This window comes from Wyeomyia smithii, chromosome 2 (assembly GCF_029784165.1).
Source record: "Wyeomyia smithii strain HCP4-BCI-WySm-NY-G18 chromosome 2, ASM2978416v1, whole genome shotgun sequence".
Lineage (NCBI taxonomy): Eukaryota > Metazoa > Arthropoda > Insecta > Diptera > Culicidae > Wyeomyia > Wyeomyia smithii.
The window spans coordinates 123,665,603-123,684,272 of NC_073695.1; the positions used below are offsets into that span (position 1 = coordinate 123,665,603).

The 18,670-nt window shown below is 35.6% G+C and overlaps 1 protein-coding gene across 1 annotated transcript in view; it reads left to right on the forward strand.

The window, feature by feature from the left end:
* The window catches only part of LOC129723369 (uncharacterized), a 42,333-nt gene extending 30,674 nt beyond the window's left edge, over positions 1-11,659 (forward strand). Inside the window, exon 4 of the mRNA XM_055677552.1 lies at positions 8,993-11,659. Within this exon, the coding sequence (XP_055533527.1) occupies positions 8,993-10,032 (1,040 nt within the window). The 3' untranslated portion in view covers positions 10,033-11,659. The remainder of the gene's footprint in view (positions 1-8,992) is intronic.
* The last annotated feature ends 7,011 nt before the right edge of the window (positions 11,660-18,670 follow it).

The following is an 18,670-nucleotide window of genomic DNA, read 5'->3' on the forward strand; positions in this document are numbered from 1 at the left end:
CTCTCAGGGAGATGTTTGATTAGCATATTAAAGATTCCATCGTCACCAGGTGCTTTCATATTTTTGAAATTTTTAATAATGGATTTAATCTCATTCAAGTTAGTTTCAATTATTTCTGCAGGTAAAAAATTTTGGGAAGAAATTAAATCAAATTGACGTGTGACTTCATTTTCAATTCGACTCACAAAATTCAAATTTGAGTTATGAACACTCTCAAACTGCTGAGCAAGTCTTTGAGCCTTTTGTTCATTGGATACAAGAAAACGTTCACCATCTTTTAAAACTGGAATAGGCTTTGAAGGTTTCTTAAGAATCTTCGACAGCTTCCAAAATGGTTTTGAATATGGTTTCAATTTTTCAACTTTAGTCTCAAAATTTTGATTTCTCAGAAGAGTAAATCTATGTTTAATCTCTTTCTGTAAATCTTTATAAATAGTTTTAAAAACAGGGTCACGAGAACGTTGATATTGACGTCTGCGGACATTTTTCAAACGAATTAGAAGTTGAAGATTTTCGTCAATTATTGATGAATCAAATTTCGCTTGAGCCTTTGGAACAGAATAATTCCTGGCATCAACAATTGCACATTTTAATGCTTCCAAAGCGGAATCAACATTCACTTCGTTTTGCAAATCAAGCTCATTATTGAAATTTCTCTCAATATGGGTTTTGTATCTTTCCCAATTAGCCTTGTTATAATTAAAAACAGAGCTCATAGGGTTTAAAACTGATTCATGTGATAAAGAAAAAGTTATTGGAAGATGGTCAGAATCAAAGTCTGCTTGTGTGATCAAATCACTACATACATGACTTTGATCTGTTAGCACCAAATCAATTGTTGAAGGGTTTCTTACAGAAGAAAAGCATGTAGGACTATTCGGAGACAAAATAGAATATTATCCTGAAAAACAATCATTGAATAAAATTTTACCATTGGAATTACTTTGAGAATTATTCCATGAACGATGTTTAGCGTTAAAATCGCCGATTATGAAAAATTTCGAACGATTTCTGGTGAGTTTTTGTAAATCACCTTTAAAATAATTTTTGAGCTCGCGTGTGCATTGAAATGGTAAATATGCTGCGGCAATAAATAAAATCCCAAGTTCAGTTTGAACTTCAATTCCCAAAGTTTCAATAACTTTCGTCTCAAGATGGGGAAGAGCACGATGTTTGATTCGGCGATGAATAACAATTGCAACTCCACCGCCGGAACCCTGAATCCTATCATATCTATGAACCACGTAATTGGGATCATATTTTAATTTGATGTTAGGTTTAAATATAATAAATGTTAAATGATAAATGTTTCAGTATTAATTACAATATGCACATTATTTACTGTTAAAAAATTCAAAAGCTCATTCTCATTGGCCTTCAATGAGCGAGCATTCCAATTTTATATTTTAATTGTTTTATTTAAAATCATTGCTAAATTTTAAATTAGAAACAATTTTAATAGTAAAATTTGTGCCTATTTGAATGGCTTCAAACATTGATTTTGCCTGCAACATGGCATTCTTAAGATCGAACATTGCCTGTTGCAAAAAAGAAAGTTTACCTGCCGTAATAGGCCCCAGGCAGTTGACATTAGAAAAAATATTTTCGGCAGCAATATTAGCTGGAGTAATAGGTGTACAATTATTTTCTAGCGTGTTTTGCTTACCCATATTAACGGTCATTTTCGAACTACCAACACTAGGCGGTATAATGTTCGAACTACCTGTAACCTGTGCATAAGTTAAACGGGTATGCAAAGGAGTAGGTAAACTATGCGTCACTGGTACGCTTGGAGAATTTTGTTTTGAAGTTGGTTTTAATTGAGAAATTGAATTTTGTTTACCTTGCCTTGCCTTAACAATTGCTAAACGGACTGGGCATTGATAAAAATTTTACATATGGTTGCCGTTACAATTCGCACAGCGAAAATTTTTACTCTCTTTCACAGGACATGTGTCCTTTTTGTGAGAAGAGTCTCCACAATTAAGACATTTTTGGTCCATGTTACAGAATTTGGAACCATGGCCATAACGTTGGCAAGTACGGCATTGGGTGATATGCTTTTCACCTCCGCCATACTTCCTATAAATTTCCCACTTTACACGCACATTATACAAAGCATGTGATTTTTCAAAAAAATTTAAGTTGTTAACCTCATTGCGGTTAAAATGAATTAAATAATTAACAAGGGAAATTCCAGTTCTCTGACTGTTTTCGCCTCGTGATTTTTGTTTCATTAGAATTACTTGGGTAGGGGCTATGCCAAGTAATTCTGTTAAAGTAAGTTTGATCTCAGCAACGGTTTGATCGTTGGTGAGACCTTTCAAGACAACCTTGAACGGCTTGGCGTTCTTGGTGTCATATGTAAAAAATTTGTACATCTTGTCAGTTAAATACTGAACAAGACGATCACGACCCTTTACTGAGTCGGCTAATAAGCGGCATTCACCTCTACGGCCAATTTGATAGGTAACTTTAACGTCAGAAACAAACGTTGAAAGTTCCCTTTTTGAATATATTAAATTCAGAAGAAGTAGTTACCACAATAGGTGGAACTTTCTCCTTTTTTAAAGATTTCATATTTTGTATAGTTTCATTATTGGTAACTTCCATTTCACCAGCTTCTTGCTCAGGCAAAATATCAAAAGGATTGTCACTACAGACACTCGAAGTGTCAGAAAGAGATGCCTCTCTTTTCCTCCCCGCAGCGATGCGAGGTTTCTTTTTCCGTCCAGCCATTTCAGGTGATACGAAAAAAGCTTAAACAAATGTTAAATTCAAAAGTAGGTAGTCTTGAGAAAGACTGATGGGAAATAACTTTCAGGTAGTCTTTAGAAGACACACTGACAAAACACAAACTTTGAAGCTATAGGCAGTCAAAGACCAGTCCACAAGCAACCGAAAAAACGTCTGATCTGTAGGACAGTTCAATACGCACTGAGATGCATTGCATTGTATTGTATTGCATTGCAAAGTCACTGGACACGTTACCGCAACCCTCCTCCTTTCCTTTGAAAGTGATCAGTTTATATAGGGTAGGTGTATCATTTTTTGTTACATTACATAAGTAATATCAGTCATGAACTACTCATTATAATTTGCCATCTGGAAACTGTTATCCTACAGGTCTCAGGCGTTTTGTCATTAATCTATTAATCTATCTTCTATCTATCTATCTATCTATCTATCTATCTATCTATCTATCTATCTATCTTCTATCTATCTATCTATCTATTCTATCTTCTATCTTCTATTTATATAAAAGAGAAGTTTTGTATGTATGTATGTATGTATGTTCCAGCATAACTCTCGAAGGCCTGAACCGATTTCAACCAATTTTGGCATACGTGTTCATTGTACACAGGAAGTGGTCATAGAAATATTGGATAGGGGGAGGGCTCACCCTTAAAGAAGGAGGGGGTCAAAAGTAATAAATTTTCATTCATAATGGAAACCTTTCATTGAAATTTGATTATTTTTGGGTTCTTAGTCATATTTGGAGGCCGGAAGTTAATGTCCAGAGACCGAAACATGATGTTCGATGCCATTTTCAATTCAAGATGGCGACTTCCGGTTTCTGGGAAGCCATTTAAAACTGTGGAAAACGCTCACAAACCCCACAATATTGGTATTTTTGGAGCAAAAATGACTCTTAAGAACCGGTTATCGGTGTCTGACGATACTTTGAAACTTGGGTTGCCGACTTACGGTTTCTGGAAATCTGCGTAAATTGATTAATTAATTAATTGAATTATATACTTGGCAGAATGGGTATTTTCGGAATCGGAATGACGTCGTCATACGAAAATCGATCATATATTTCCAAATAGGTTGGCCTTTTTTGAAACGTAGTGACGTCTGTTTGCAGCCGAAAATCGGCTTTCGTGCAAATGTTTCTAGGGAAGTGTTTCAAAACATCCAACCTGCTTGGATCCGTTTTTGGAACGAGTCCAATCTAGCGTTTTGGATAAAAAACATGTTTGGAAAAGTTGCTAAAGTTCAATTATTACCGAATTAAAATTTGGTTAAGAGCATCGATCAAATAAGATAAGAGCTCATAAAATCCAGCTATTTTTTACAAGTTTTGTATGTATGTATGTATGTTCCAGTATAACTCTCTAATGACTGTACCGATTTCAACCAAACTTGGCATACGTGTTCTTTGTACAGAGGAAGTGGTCATAGAAATATTGGGAAGGAGCAACCCCCAAAGGAGGAGGGGTTCCTAATTGGTCAGAAAATCAAGTTTTTTCATGCATTATGGGAACTTGCTGAATGAATACGATAGTTTTTAGGCCTATGGTCATGTCTGGAGACCGGAAATTGATTTCCAGAGACCGAAACATGATGTCGAAAAGAGAAAGGGGCAGCTGTCAAGAGGAAGAGGTCTTAATTTATAAGAAAGTCAGGTCTTTTAGTGCCCTATGGGAACTTTTTGAAATGGTACGATAACTTGCATGCCCTCGGTAAGTCATGGCCAAAAGTTGATGTTTAGGGACCGGAATATGATGTCCGATGTTCTTCTAAAACAAAAATGGCGACTTTTGGTTTCTGGAAAGCTGTATACAACTGTAAAAAAACGTTTACAAACCTCCAAACATTGGTATTTCCGGTTCCAGGATGACCTTTAGAAACCAGAAATAAAAGTCCCACGACATTTTTTAAATTCAATATGGTGACTTCCGGTTTCAGAATTTTGTGAAAAACGAATATATGCTCTTCAATATGTATATTTTCGATATCAAGATGACGTCCAGAATCAAAACATTCATGTCCGGCTCAAATTTTTAAATCGTACATGGCGGATTACATTTCCTGGAAAGGTTACTAGAATACAGAAGAAGGCCTGGACGCAATATTGAAATGTTGTTTTGAAATCAGTTCCACGATTTCTGCTTTTAGTCAAGCTGTGTAAAACTGAGTAAAATCGTTAAATAATGTCAATATTTCTAGAAAGAGAACTATGTTCAAAAAATTACAACGGGCGTCCAACGCTATTTTCAAATTCAAGAAGAAAAATATTCAAATACTCCCTGATATTAGATTCATAGGTCAGAGCTGACTCCCCAAGTATAGTGAGGGTTGTTTTTCTGCATTGGAAGTTATTCAAAACTTGAGGAAAATTTGGAGATAGTCCCCGTATCTCCAAATTGTTAATTAATTCATGAAGACTGATGTTCAACTATAAGGATGATATTCATATTTTTTACACAAAAAAGTAAAACGAGAAGACATAGCAAGCAATAATTTTAACTATCAGAGGTGAGCTTAGGCGCCACTCTCGAGTGACTGTACCGATTTCAACCAAACTTGGCATACGTGTTCTTTGTACAGAGGAAGAGGTCATAGAAATACTGGGAAGGAGCAACCCCCGAAGGAGGAGGGGGTCTTAATTGGTCAGAAAATCAAGTTTTTTCATGCATAATGGGAACTTGCTGAATGAATACGATAGTTTTTAGGCCTTCGGTCATGTCTGGAGAAAGAGAAAGGGGCAACTGTCAAAGATTATGTAATTGCAGTGTAATTTTAGTTTATTGTAAGTTAATCGATACCGTCGAAGGTGCTGATGAAGCAATCCATTTTTCAACGGAATTTTTGAACTCACTCGACCCAGCTGGAATGCCTCCGCATCGATTAACGAAAAAGGTGGTATATAAGCAAGTTTATAACTAAAATAGAAATATTGTTAAAATGATGGGTTGGAAAAAATATATGGAAATATAGAAAATTATAGAAAAAGCAAAAATTTTTACACGAGCAAGGTACATTCAGCTGGTATCTTATATAATACCATGGCTAGGATACCTACCCTATGTAAATAATGCAAGTGATTTGGTAGACACTGATATAAACTCGTTGTGAATGTGAATTCCGCACACTGCATGGATCATTATATCTTGGCACAATATCACCAAAGAAGCGGTTTTCCTAATCTAGAAAGATTGAATACATGATATTTCTTCAACACATCGGAGACGACATCTTAACGAACCATTTTAGCAGTAAGTTGATGCAATTTCTTGATTGCGTTGGTTTACATGGGACATTTTTGGTAACGTTATTTGCGCGTATTTTTCATTCTGTACTTTGGAACATTATTTAGTTCAGTTCAGTATGTATTACCTATGTTCCATGTCAAGTTGTGAGTAAAGTAAGAAGAATGCTCTCGGCTGTGACTTGTATATCTTTTTGTTTGGGTTCTCGGCTCATCAGGTTGATGAGGTTTATTTTGGTTGAGTGGACTGTTTGTTTTTCTTCTTCGCTTCGAAGTGAAGATCATTTGGTTGGATTTGTCGTCAAATTTTATTCCGTAACCGTGAACAATGCGCGCGATCTATTTCATCTGAGTATAACAGCACGTTACTAGGACGAAAATCTAGTGTATCTGAAAGAGTGCTGCGATCATTGGAAGTGAAAATTGAAAATGATTGGCTGTAATTTTCGAAGAATTTTGCTGGTGAAAATGACTTTTATCAGCACTGGTTTTGGTAGACTTTTAGCCTGGAAGCGCTGTTCTCACTACTGTATAGATTGAAGAGCTCTACAAAACCAATATATTGTACATTTTGAGCAGGGATACCAATTGTGCAGATTTGTCTGCAAAACGCAGATTTTTGGAGTCCGTGTGCAGATTTTTAGTGATTTGCAGATATTTGCAGTTTTTCCACGATTTATGCAGATTTTTGTCAGAGTCTCCTTATATTTGCGCAGATTTTCTTAAAATGTGTGCAGATTTTTACAGACTTTTGCCCGCGTGAGCGAAATTTTTTCGGATCACGGGTAGATTTTTTTCAGATTTCAAGCACATTTTTCCGGTTTTTCGAGCAGTTGCAGACATTTTTCAAAAACATCTGGCATCTCTGATTTCGAGTGAGGAATTGGAAACATAGGATCATAATCAAATTCATTTTTTATGTTGAGAAGCAAGGCACTTTACTCCTTATAGGAGATTTCGAATGTAAAGTTATTGCGTGTTTTTTCGTTTCAAAAGTTATAAACGAAGAATCGCGGAAACGATAATCTAGAATACGGGTTTCCAACCAAGGCTCTACATTTTCGAAATATGACAATGAAACTGAAATATTTCGCGTAGTCATTTCGATTCGAACAGTTGCTTTTAAGTTGATTCCTTTCGGCTACTGTCATCGAAACACAATGAACATTTTCGCTGTCAAACAGATTTGATCACGTGTCTTTCCCGACTGTTGTTCATCGTATCATTTCAAATGAAACTGATGACTGTTTCAATTGACGGAGAGAATGATGGAGAGAGAGACGCTTTCTTTTCCTTCAGCATGTCAATTGAAATCAGCACTGTATCGCGTCGTTTGATGATAGCTTTGTAATACCGCAAGATGCAGTAAGGCAATCCACGGGTGACGTTTCACTGCTTGTACATTTATTATTGTTGTTGGTTTTCAAGTTGCAAAACCAAAACATGACCGAACACGGAATCTTTTTATGCCGGAAAAAACCTAAGGTGATATTTTATTGTTGTGTAAAGGATTGCCACTCGCAATACTAGTGCAACCGATAGGACAACGTTTGCTTTTCCATCCGGATTGTTCCAAGTTGCGACCGTTTGAACATATCTGAAGCAGCCAAAAGTTGAAAACAAACTGTAATCAGCTGATCGCAACTGTATCGTGGATTGCTTAATTGGAACAACAATAGCATCCAATGAACACGTCACGCGAGTTCCGGTGAATATTCGGTGATTTTTTGCTGTTGATTCACTAGCGCCCCGGAGCCACTTCGGGTTGTGAAACTGATGTTGGCGTCCTCCGTTTCATATCGCCACGATTTTCTTATTTCGCTCTTCACCCTGGATTCGTTAGCGCTCATTGTCACTTTAATTGAGAATCATCATGTGAGAATGATGTTGATAATTTCCGCTTCCAGTTGAAAATCATTGCTTTCATTTTCTAGCCCTTCAGCTGCCAAAATCAAAGCAAGAGTTTTGGAGTAGTTTTTATATGACGCACAAAGTGCTCGAAAGTTCTACAAATGCTTTTCAATTGAAAGCAAGAAGTTGGATGATTCAATGTATTCTTTGATCATCGATGTGTTATACTTTTCGCATAGTGTCGGTGCGACATCAAATTAAAAATTGAATTGAATGGGACTGAATGAAATGTACTCTATAAAATAACCGTTAGTTGATTTCTATTTTAATTTATATCATTATGTTTTGATGAAAGCGTTTTTATAATATGGACATTGGCAGATTTAGTTTAGAATCGTTCTCCGAAAACATTTATTGAATCAAGGTATTTGAATATTTTACTCATTCGCAACCTTACTAAAACGGTATCAAATTCAAGCTTAGTTAAGAACACAAAGCACTATCAAGCGGGGCTAAAATGTTACACCTGGTTCCTAGTTATCACGCACTCGGGCTCGATATCTGTCCTCGGCTCGGTACCATCAAAAGTTAAGCTCCGTATTATAGAGCTGAACTACACTTATAAATAAATAAAATTGATTATTATTGGTCGACGGATAGCTCAAAAAGTTGTATACATCTAATGAGAGGCGGATTAAGAGCATAATAAGCATGCGGGGCGGAGTGCGCATTCCACTTCTCTACGAAACTACTTTTATTTCGGGTACAATATGATATGCGGAACGCTGCCGTACTTACTACAGTATCTATTATTTTAATACAAAAGAGATGTTTCACAAGGAAACATATTCACAAATTAATCGAGATTCAAAAAAAAAATAACGAACAGCACAAAATAACCAATAAAAACTTCTTTGCTTTGAAACATTTTTAACCAATTGAAACATCTTTGCAAGGTTTCAGCCAGATTAAAAATGGTCGATTAAAATAATTGCACAACGCACAGTTAAGGTGCTCATAAGGCCCTGATTTCACTTTTGGATTCTCGTTTAGATGCTTTTAACTAAATATCGAATGAACAAAGTCAACTAATCAAATGGCACTGTTACTTATTACTAATTTTCATGAATGCTATTGTTGTTTCAGCAATATCTGCTATACCTAAAATTGTCTGCGAGACTATACATGCCTTGGAGTTGCAGGATGAAACACCATCTTGGAAGATTATGGATAACAAGGGACGTGTCACCGTTGTACTACACTGGGATCAACGTCAGGGTGGTCAAGGGGGTGGCCAAAGTGGAAGTGGTATTGGAGGAGGCCCAGGTGGAGGTGGTGGAGGAGTACTGAGTAATGGTCCTAGTTCAGAAAAGTTTTCGCCTTCTAAAAAAAGCTTATCAACCCAGAATTCCCTTGATAAAGGATCTGTTTCAAGTCAGCAACGCTACCCAAGCCCGCAAATCACGGTAATAAATCATGACGATCCTCAGTCCGCGATATACCACTCAGCGCGACGGTTATCTAAACAAGGTGGTTCGTTTGACAGCGCTGTGGGAGCTGTACACATTCACACTCCTGAATGCGCGCATCATGCCCACACACCTACGCGGGCGGGAAGTCCTGGCGCAACTGAGTGCGATTTCCATTGTTGTGCATTACACGAAGAAGGTCGGAAAATAGCAGTTCACAAAAATGTGGCTACGTCGCCGATACAAGATGGTTCCACCAGTCCACAACCGCCACCCAGCAGTTTGTCCGATAGTCGGCGAACATCTACTAGCAAAGGACACGTGCGCTTCCTCGACATCGGTCCCGAGCGGGACAGCTCCGAAAGTGAAACAGAAAACACAGTTATGGAAGATGAAACTGTCACGTCGGAGAAATTTTTATTACTGATTGACCAACTATCGGTGGACCAAAAGCGCCATCTTAGCATAAAGGACATCGGTATTATCCTCGAACGACTTAGTTCCAAAATTCTAGATGTAGAACGATTGGATCGCGAAAGTGAATCCGACGATTGCTACAACTGGACGATCAAAGCAACGATACGTGGTGATGCGTTACGCGAGTTAGGTGTTATATATAACGGTAATTACTATGCAATATCGGAACATCCTGGTTACAAAGAAGAAAACGAAGAAAACGGCGAGGATGTAGAAGAAGAAGACGAAGATCGTTTATAAAAAAGCTAGCAGAAGCTTAGCGTAAAAGAGAATACAATAAAACAAATTGGGTGCAAAAATGGAAACGAAACAAAATGAGGAAAAATAGACAGTGAACATAAAGATTGCAAATGGTTGGCAAGTTCACATTCACGGCTAGTGTGAATCCGGAAAATTGTCAAGGCGTAACCTGCTACAATCGAGGTCATTTCGAGTGTGGGCCGGAGAATAGAAACGCTCTCGAAAATTAACACGAAAGCTGCCATAAACAACAAAAACGTATAAAAATAACTATCTTAGTTTGTGAAAGCTATTGCCATTGAAGCATCATTGAAAATATCTAAAACCTAAAAATAACAAAATGGAAACGCACATCACTGTAACCGTTATTAAAAAAAAACAAGCAATTAATAGAAATCAATCTAATGAAACAGGTACGGAGAAACGCGTGTTTCGAGTACGTATGTGCACCGCATACTGTGACAAACGCGTTTGCAACATTTCACAGACAGAACCGTTGGACAAAATGGACATTTTAAGAAGCAAAAAAAAACGTAAATGCAACCTTAGGCATCACTCGTGTCTAATTTCATGATAGAGTTAGTAGGTAAAACAAAATATGGGGTACGATTGTCACCATTTTCAGTAACGAGACAAACCGCGTAATCAATAACAATAGTAATCTGGTAATACTGTAATTATTAAGATAATTTAGCCCAACAATGAATAAATCAGAGGAAACAAACATAAAATCCAGATAAACTCGTAAATTGCAATCGTATCGCCAAACTAGGATTTAAATCAAAACAAAATAATATATATTATATTATTAATAAATTATGTATTTGAATGCATCATTTCTGTAGGAATGATAAACTTTTTACTAAAAACAGAAATGAAAATGATAGTTACGTATCAAATGATTACCGAATAAGTAAATGTATTTGTACACTTGCACATATAGCTGTGTATACGTATGAATTCTTGTATGTACGTGTGTATATTTGTATGTGTAGGTATGCACGTGTGTGGATGTGGGTTATATTTGAGTCGCAAAGCCCCAACACAAACGAAGAGAAAACTGAAATGGATCTTTAGTCTCTTTTCTTTTCGAAAGTTTCCTTCAACAAAACATAGTGATCCAAATTGCATTGTATGTAAAAAATTAAAGAAATAAACTAACAGAAGAGAAACAGACGAAAACAATACATACTCTAGCATTTCCTAAATGCCACGCTGATCACATTATAGGAACTTTTTAATATATACGTAGACTTAGCTACAGTATATTCCAGCGTTAGAAAACTGAAATGTTGCGGCACAAGAGACCTTCGTAAGTCGTAACAGCGAAAATAGCAAAACATAACTTTGAACACGATTCGCATCCAATCACTTATTGAAATACACGCATGCCTACACATACCAACAGAATAAAAGTTAGCAGACCATATTTTCTACATTCCCAAGATCACGTACGCACACACGCATGTACATGAGCATCCGAAGCATACACGTATAGAGAGAAACATGCCTGTGCTGTAAGCACCACTCATCATGCTGACAGATATCGCTCGTACACTTTAGGGAATACACGAATGAAAATTCAACTACAACATAAAGCAACTATTTATATATATATATATATATATATATATATATATATATATATATATATATATATATATATATATATATATATATATATATATATATATATATATATATATATATATATATATATATATATATATATATATATATATATATATATATATATATATATATATATATATATATATATATATATATATATATATATATATATTATATTTACTAATTTATTTATTTATATATTGCGACTACCGTAAAACTTTTTTCTCTTTACATACGTCGAGGAACATGTGCCAAATTACATTTTTTATGCTTTTACAGCATATTGAAATTAGATTATTATCTTAGCCCAACAATACAAATCTATAATTTAGACGACATAGCTCTTCCGGAATAACGCATTCCACTACGATTGCCAAAAATATAAGCTGTATGTTGCACAAAGCAATGTGTGTAGAAACATGGTTTATGGTTCTAAAATTAGTTGGAAATTAAAGCGAAAATTGTGTCCATCATTTGATGATCGTGTTCCACTTAAGTCTTTGTTCATCGTTTACGTTTTTTTTTTCCATTTTATCACTCAATCAGAGCAATTAGCTAACAAACTGCACTAGCAAAACTGTTAACCTAGACCTGCGCCATGTATTTAGTAAAAAGAGGAAAAAACAAATACTCGGCATATGAGAAGTAGCTAAACTCGAAAGGATATTATAATCAAATAAATAAAAAAAACATGAACGGATGCGTTACTTTGTTAATCCACGTAAATAGGACAAAGCAAAGAAAATTTTAAACAGCCATTACGCAAAATAAAGAAGAACTTGTACTATGACAGTAAGAGAATTGAATTATTTTACACTCCAAATGAGCCAAAGAACTAAAAAGAGCACAAATGAAAGAGGTTTGCTTTTTCACAAGTAAAGTTGTGCACGCATTAGTTGTCCAATATATCGTCGTAGAAATGACTGTGAAATTTTGATTGAATTCGTTCGAACGTCCTGTTATTAGAACAGCTTTTTTTAACACGGAAATATCATGCAAGATAGTTGTTATATAACGAATATTAAAATTGAAAATCCTATATATTTTGTAAACACATTTCTATGAGATAATAAGTTAATTATTTGTATGTAAAGTTACTACTTCTCTATTTTTTTGTAAACGAGGAATAGTAACGCCGATTAAACGTAAATATAGGCATCAGAAGAACAAAACAATAGTTTTAGATACCTACTTCTCAGAGAAAAAAATAAAAACAGCTTAGGAAAAGACACATACATGCAAATGCGATGGAAAATAATTCGAAACTAGCGAACTATATCAATGATCCGAAAACGGCAATTTTCAGATTTAAAAAATTCGGCGTCTAAACCAATAATGTAGCTGGAACGTTCAATTTACTCTGCTCTGGTATTAGTTACCTAGTAATTTTTCAAATTCTACAGTCAAAGAAACAAACGAAAATCCACCTGTCATTTGAAGTTCATGAACTATCAAACCTCTGTTGCCTCTGTTCAGTGAAACTAATGCGGCATAAGAAAAAGAACGGTCAAATACCATGCAGTTCCAAACCAAACACTGCATGGAACTTCCAGAAAAATCATTTCTACATGTAATAAATCCGACAAAAAATTGGTGAGTTCTATGATTGCGCACATACATGCACAGAAACCAATGGATACACTTGATTGTTATGAGAAAATAAAACAGGTGAGCCGATCGAAAAAAGTTATAGTACTCGAGAATACTAAATGGAAATAAGTTAAAAAATATCTGACACTGCCCTAAGCCCTGAATAAAAATTAGTGAAAAATCACGTACTTAACAAACGAAACGCATGTTTTATGAGCATTGAATAACAAAAAACATCAAATCATAAACATAAAACAAGGAGAAACATAGCGAAGGGCCGACAATCCTTCAAATTAATTGATATAAAAAATAAACTAATAATAACTAACGATATCGGTAAAATATTTTTTTAAATAGTATTGGAACAAACATGAGAAAATACCTAAGTCGATCAAAATGGTGTATGGTTATCCATTGAAATTAGCCGAACAAGAAACTGAGACACATTAATTAAGGTCGAATTCATTTAATATCTAGAATTATAAACCTAATTATTCAAGTAAAATGAGAAAAATAAATCTAAATAAACGGGTTTTGAATATAATTCAACAAAAAAAAAAAAAAAAAAAACAAAAACAAAAAATGAGTAAAATCGCCGAATAGACAAATGAAAAAGGAATATGGAAAATTTGTTCAAACGATAAGTGGTGAAAGAAAACATGGAAAATATATGAAAATATATCTAACAAAAACACAACCTAATGTTTTGTATAGAATATTTCTGTTATATTATGTATAAATTATTTAAAATAAATAAACTTAACCGCTTAAGAAAGTTTAAAATAAAATTATAACACAGGTTGTTTGAATTAAAAAAAAAGTTTCGTTTTCATTCCGCTGTTTCATATCAATTGAATGTCGAATGTCCCATGACTCCCATTAGCTCTTTTTTAGATCAACCACTTCGTTGCGATATTTGTGCGTGTTATGAAAACCTAAGTTAACGCAAGCTTATACGTTTCAATTCGAACACAACATAATGTTCAAAAGTTAGTAACTCTGAATGAAACATTTGTACCTACTCAAATCATAGGTCAGATCATTTGTACATACTCACACTATCGGCACCGAAACCAACGAAGTAATGGTATTCGGCATTATTTAATGACGCAGGACGGCAATGCCAGCCGAAAACTTTCAAAACAGCCTGCTCAAGATCAACAAAAGTTTTATCCGCTAGTTATTCAAGCTTGTATGCGAGAATGCATATTCATAAATTTGATCAATTTAGCCTAATTTGCATGCCAATATGTTTCTGTGCATTTTAATCAGTAGGGTAACGGGGGTATTTTGGCCAGCTTTGGGAAGTGTTCGCACAGTTCATTAAAAACAAACACAATTTTTCAACATAAATACCTACTCTATTATACCATTGTTAAAAGCTAAGGGTCTATTTTAATATATACCGTTCAACAATGAAATATATTGAAAAATATCCTAGAAATATCAAAATTTCTACGAAGTACTAAAAACATATTTTGGTCCACCAAATTTTTACTTTGGCCCACCTTCATATTTACAGACGTGTATGGGAATAGTTCGGACTAACTATATTTAGGATCATCATCGGTATTTTTAGAGCAAAAATAGTGGGTTTGAGGAGAATATCCTTCTGCTGTGATTTTTTGTAAATTTTAGGCATCTAAAAATGAAATGATTTGGCTTATAGCGGTTTGATACGCATTCTCATCCGATTTCCTATCGTTAAATGTGATAAATTAAGAAGTAATTACCTGTAAATTGTCTGAAGCTGCTTCTTTATTCACGTGCAACGGCCGAACGTTAATCAAGGGAGATGTTAAACTTGGCATGGCTAAAATATGTTTGCTTCAGAAAGAGGCAAACATATTTCGGCCATGCGTTTTACCACTTTTTCAACTTTTTCCAACATGTTAGAGTATACAAACTGTTTCTATGGCATTTCATTGATGTTACTACAACAACGAATTGCATACATATTTGTTACAATAGCTTCCGGACGTTGACTTGTATATTATCACTTCCTCTTGACTTTGGGTTGACTTAGCCATGACTTTGAATATGTATGAGCTATTTCCAAAATAACACTACCTAGAGCCAGTTTTTCGCCGAAAATTAAAGTGTAGTATGATTCTTAGGTGTGTTATTTAATGTTACATGCATAGTTTTCTAATATTCATTGAATTTATCAGATAAAATGCGAAAATGTTACCGGGTGGGCCAAAATATGCATGTGGGCCAAAATACCCCCGTTACCCTATATATTCAGAATACAAGTGCATTTTGCTCTCGTCGAAGTAACTGTTAATTTAACAAAAGTTTTCAGCTCAATACAGTCTGTAGGATTGAATTAGCCACCAATTGCCACATATTGCTGTGAAAAGTTGTCGAATCTATTTCCATGTTTGACGTCAGTGAATCAACTATTGTTTTTCATCGAATTTATATTGCGAAAAACAAAGGGAACAACGGGCAAGACCGTTACCCTAAACAAAACAAAACAAAAACAAAATATTTCAAAACAAAATATTTCAACCAACGACACTTATAATATTCGACGTTGATTAATAATTTCCAAGAAATAACACTGGCCAATATTGATGTGGGCTTAAAGCTCAAACTGAAAAAAAATGAAAGAATCTAGCACAGGATAACAGACGTAACACTGGATCCTAACTCCATCGCCACAAAAAACGATCATTTCAAATTGCGAATCAAATAACCATCATCCCGCGACAACACCGCGCTGTTATGCAATCTCATACAAACGATCTCATCGAATAGTGAGCCGACGCCAGATTCGACCAAAACACCGCATCTTCGGCCTTATGGTATTTCTTAATGAACGACGCAACATCCGGCAGGCACTTCGTACTTCAAATTCCCCCGTTCACGGCCAGTTCGGAGCGAAAGAAGAGCAGTTTTGACATCTCCCTCTCATTGATTGTCAGCCACAGCAGCACTCGCTTGGGGAACCTGAAGTGTGAAAGAAACTTCTTCTTGATCTTGGTACTTACTTCCTTTGTTGGGGAAGTAAAACACAAAGTACTCTGCAAGTCGTTGCCATCCAGGTGAGACAGGACTCATCGTCCATCATCATTGCTACGTCGTGATTTGCCGGGAAAACCGATTTAACCATCTTATTCAGGCACTGCCGCTGCGTCATTACTTGAAGCTCCGAAACTAGTGAACGGGACTGATGCTTCCTGACATGTATGTCCATTTTCGCCAGGTACTTTTTTACTGTTCGGCCGGTTGGAGCTTCTTGTCGCTCAGGGTCGTCGGTCGTCCGGAACTAAGCTTTCTTTTAATGCTCTGATTGTTGTCCAATAGTGCAAGATGTTGTAGATACCGGAATGGGCGCATCCAGTGTCCACGAACTGCAGCACGATGTCCGTTTTCGACGCGATGGGGTACCGTTATTTCAACGCGCACACTGTTTTCGCCATCCCGCACACTGTTTCCAAAGCTGCAAGAACGTGATCGAAATTATTTTGACACAAAAAACTAGATTTTAGAGCCATAGTGCCTCCAGGAAAGTTGATCCATTAATTATTCTCCATTTTATACAAGTTGCAATTTTGTGATTTATCCACTTAGCAGTGAGAAGCGAATTTTACTTTTTTCATTTTTGCATATGAAAATTCACTTTGTTCGGCAAAGTTGTTGCACATTTTGTGGAGAATGGGAAAACGGACTATTGGATAACCCCTTGGTTAGTACTCGCTAGCTATAAAACATGAGCCACAGGACTAATAACATCAGCTGCTCGGGTGAAGATCGGTTCCTCTTCGGCTGTCAATGCATCGATCCGTTGACTCGGGTTGTACGGTCGATTTGGGCCTCGATTGTGCTGCGAGCAGCGTTGCCAGGTATCCAGATTTAGCTGGATTATCCAGATTTTTGAACATGTATCTCGGTAAACAGCTCTGATGTCCAATTATCCAGATTTTTCATGGAAGATCCAGATTTTATTTTCTTTGTTCCGCAAAAAGGTCATCACTTCAATTTTGGCGCGAAATTTTGCAATTTTGTCACCTCAAATTTTGCGTACCCCAAGACTTTTATCCGAAAAATTATCCTTTCACTCCACGAAATGACTGCCAGATTTTTTCCAGATTTTTATTTTGCCTTTTCCAGATTTAAAAAAAAAATGACCTGGCAACGCTGGCTGCGAGCCCAAACTCTTCCTCTTTCACTGTCGATCGTCAAACGGGTAAGTTCTATCTGGGGGTTCTAAGCTGATTCCCACGTGACGCAACAGGTTTCCACAATGGCGAACGTGACAGGTTTGTTTCTGTTCTATAAGGAAACAAATAATTTCCGAGTGCCTTCTAGTTTTAGCCATAGCGGGGAATCAGCCATAGAGACCACATTCAGGAACTTCGAGTGCAATGAGCGAATGTGAGAATAGTGTGAGACAATTCTTGTTCGTTTTTTTTAAGATTGTGTATTGTTTTTGAAGCAACTGCTACGAACAGTGCTTAGATTAGCGAAAAATAATAAAATAATAATAAATAATAATTGTGTTATATATATATATATATATATATATATATATATATATATATATATATATATATATATATATATATATATATATATATATATATATATATATATATATATATATATATATATATATATATATATATATATATATATATATATATATATATATATATATATATATATATATATATATATATATATATATATATATATATATATATATATATATATATATATATATATATATATATATATATATATATTATATTTTTATATTCCAGTGTGGCTTGTGTGGAGTTTGATCTGCTAGTGTTTTTTTCCCTTCCATCTTGCAAATTTAGTTTTTTCATGCTTTTTGAAAATGGCGCACTCCTATCCAAAAAAATTAGCCAGGAAGTTGATTTTATTATTGATATTTACAGTGCAGTCATTGCTTGTTTCGAATGATAGCCAAATCAAGCTGAATATCAATGGTTCGGTACGACCATTGGAAAATGAAACGAATTGATGACGCGGTGTGAGCATTTTGAAGGAATGGTTCGGTACGACCATTGAATAAGGGGAATCTGAAAATGGTGCGGTACGACCATTGCATGGGAAAAATCTGAAAGTGGTGCGGTACGACCATTGAATAAAAAAAAAATCTGAAAATGGTGCGGTACGACCATTGGTAGATCGAGAGGAATGGCTCGGTACGACCATTAGTGGATCGAAAGGAGTAGCTCGGTGCAGCTGTTTTAAAGAGGTGGCTTGGTGGTACCGTCATTATAAAGAAGACTGGTTCGGTACGACCATTGAGCGGCTCGATTTCTTGTTCAGTTCGATATAGAGGAAGCAGTGGTGATAGGGGAAGAGAATACACTAAGGTCGCTATTTACGCGGGGGATGCGTTCGAAATTTGTATGGGCCCGCGTAAAAAACGACT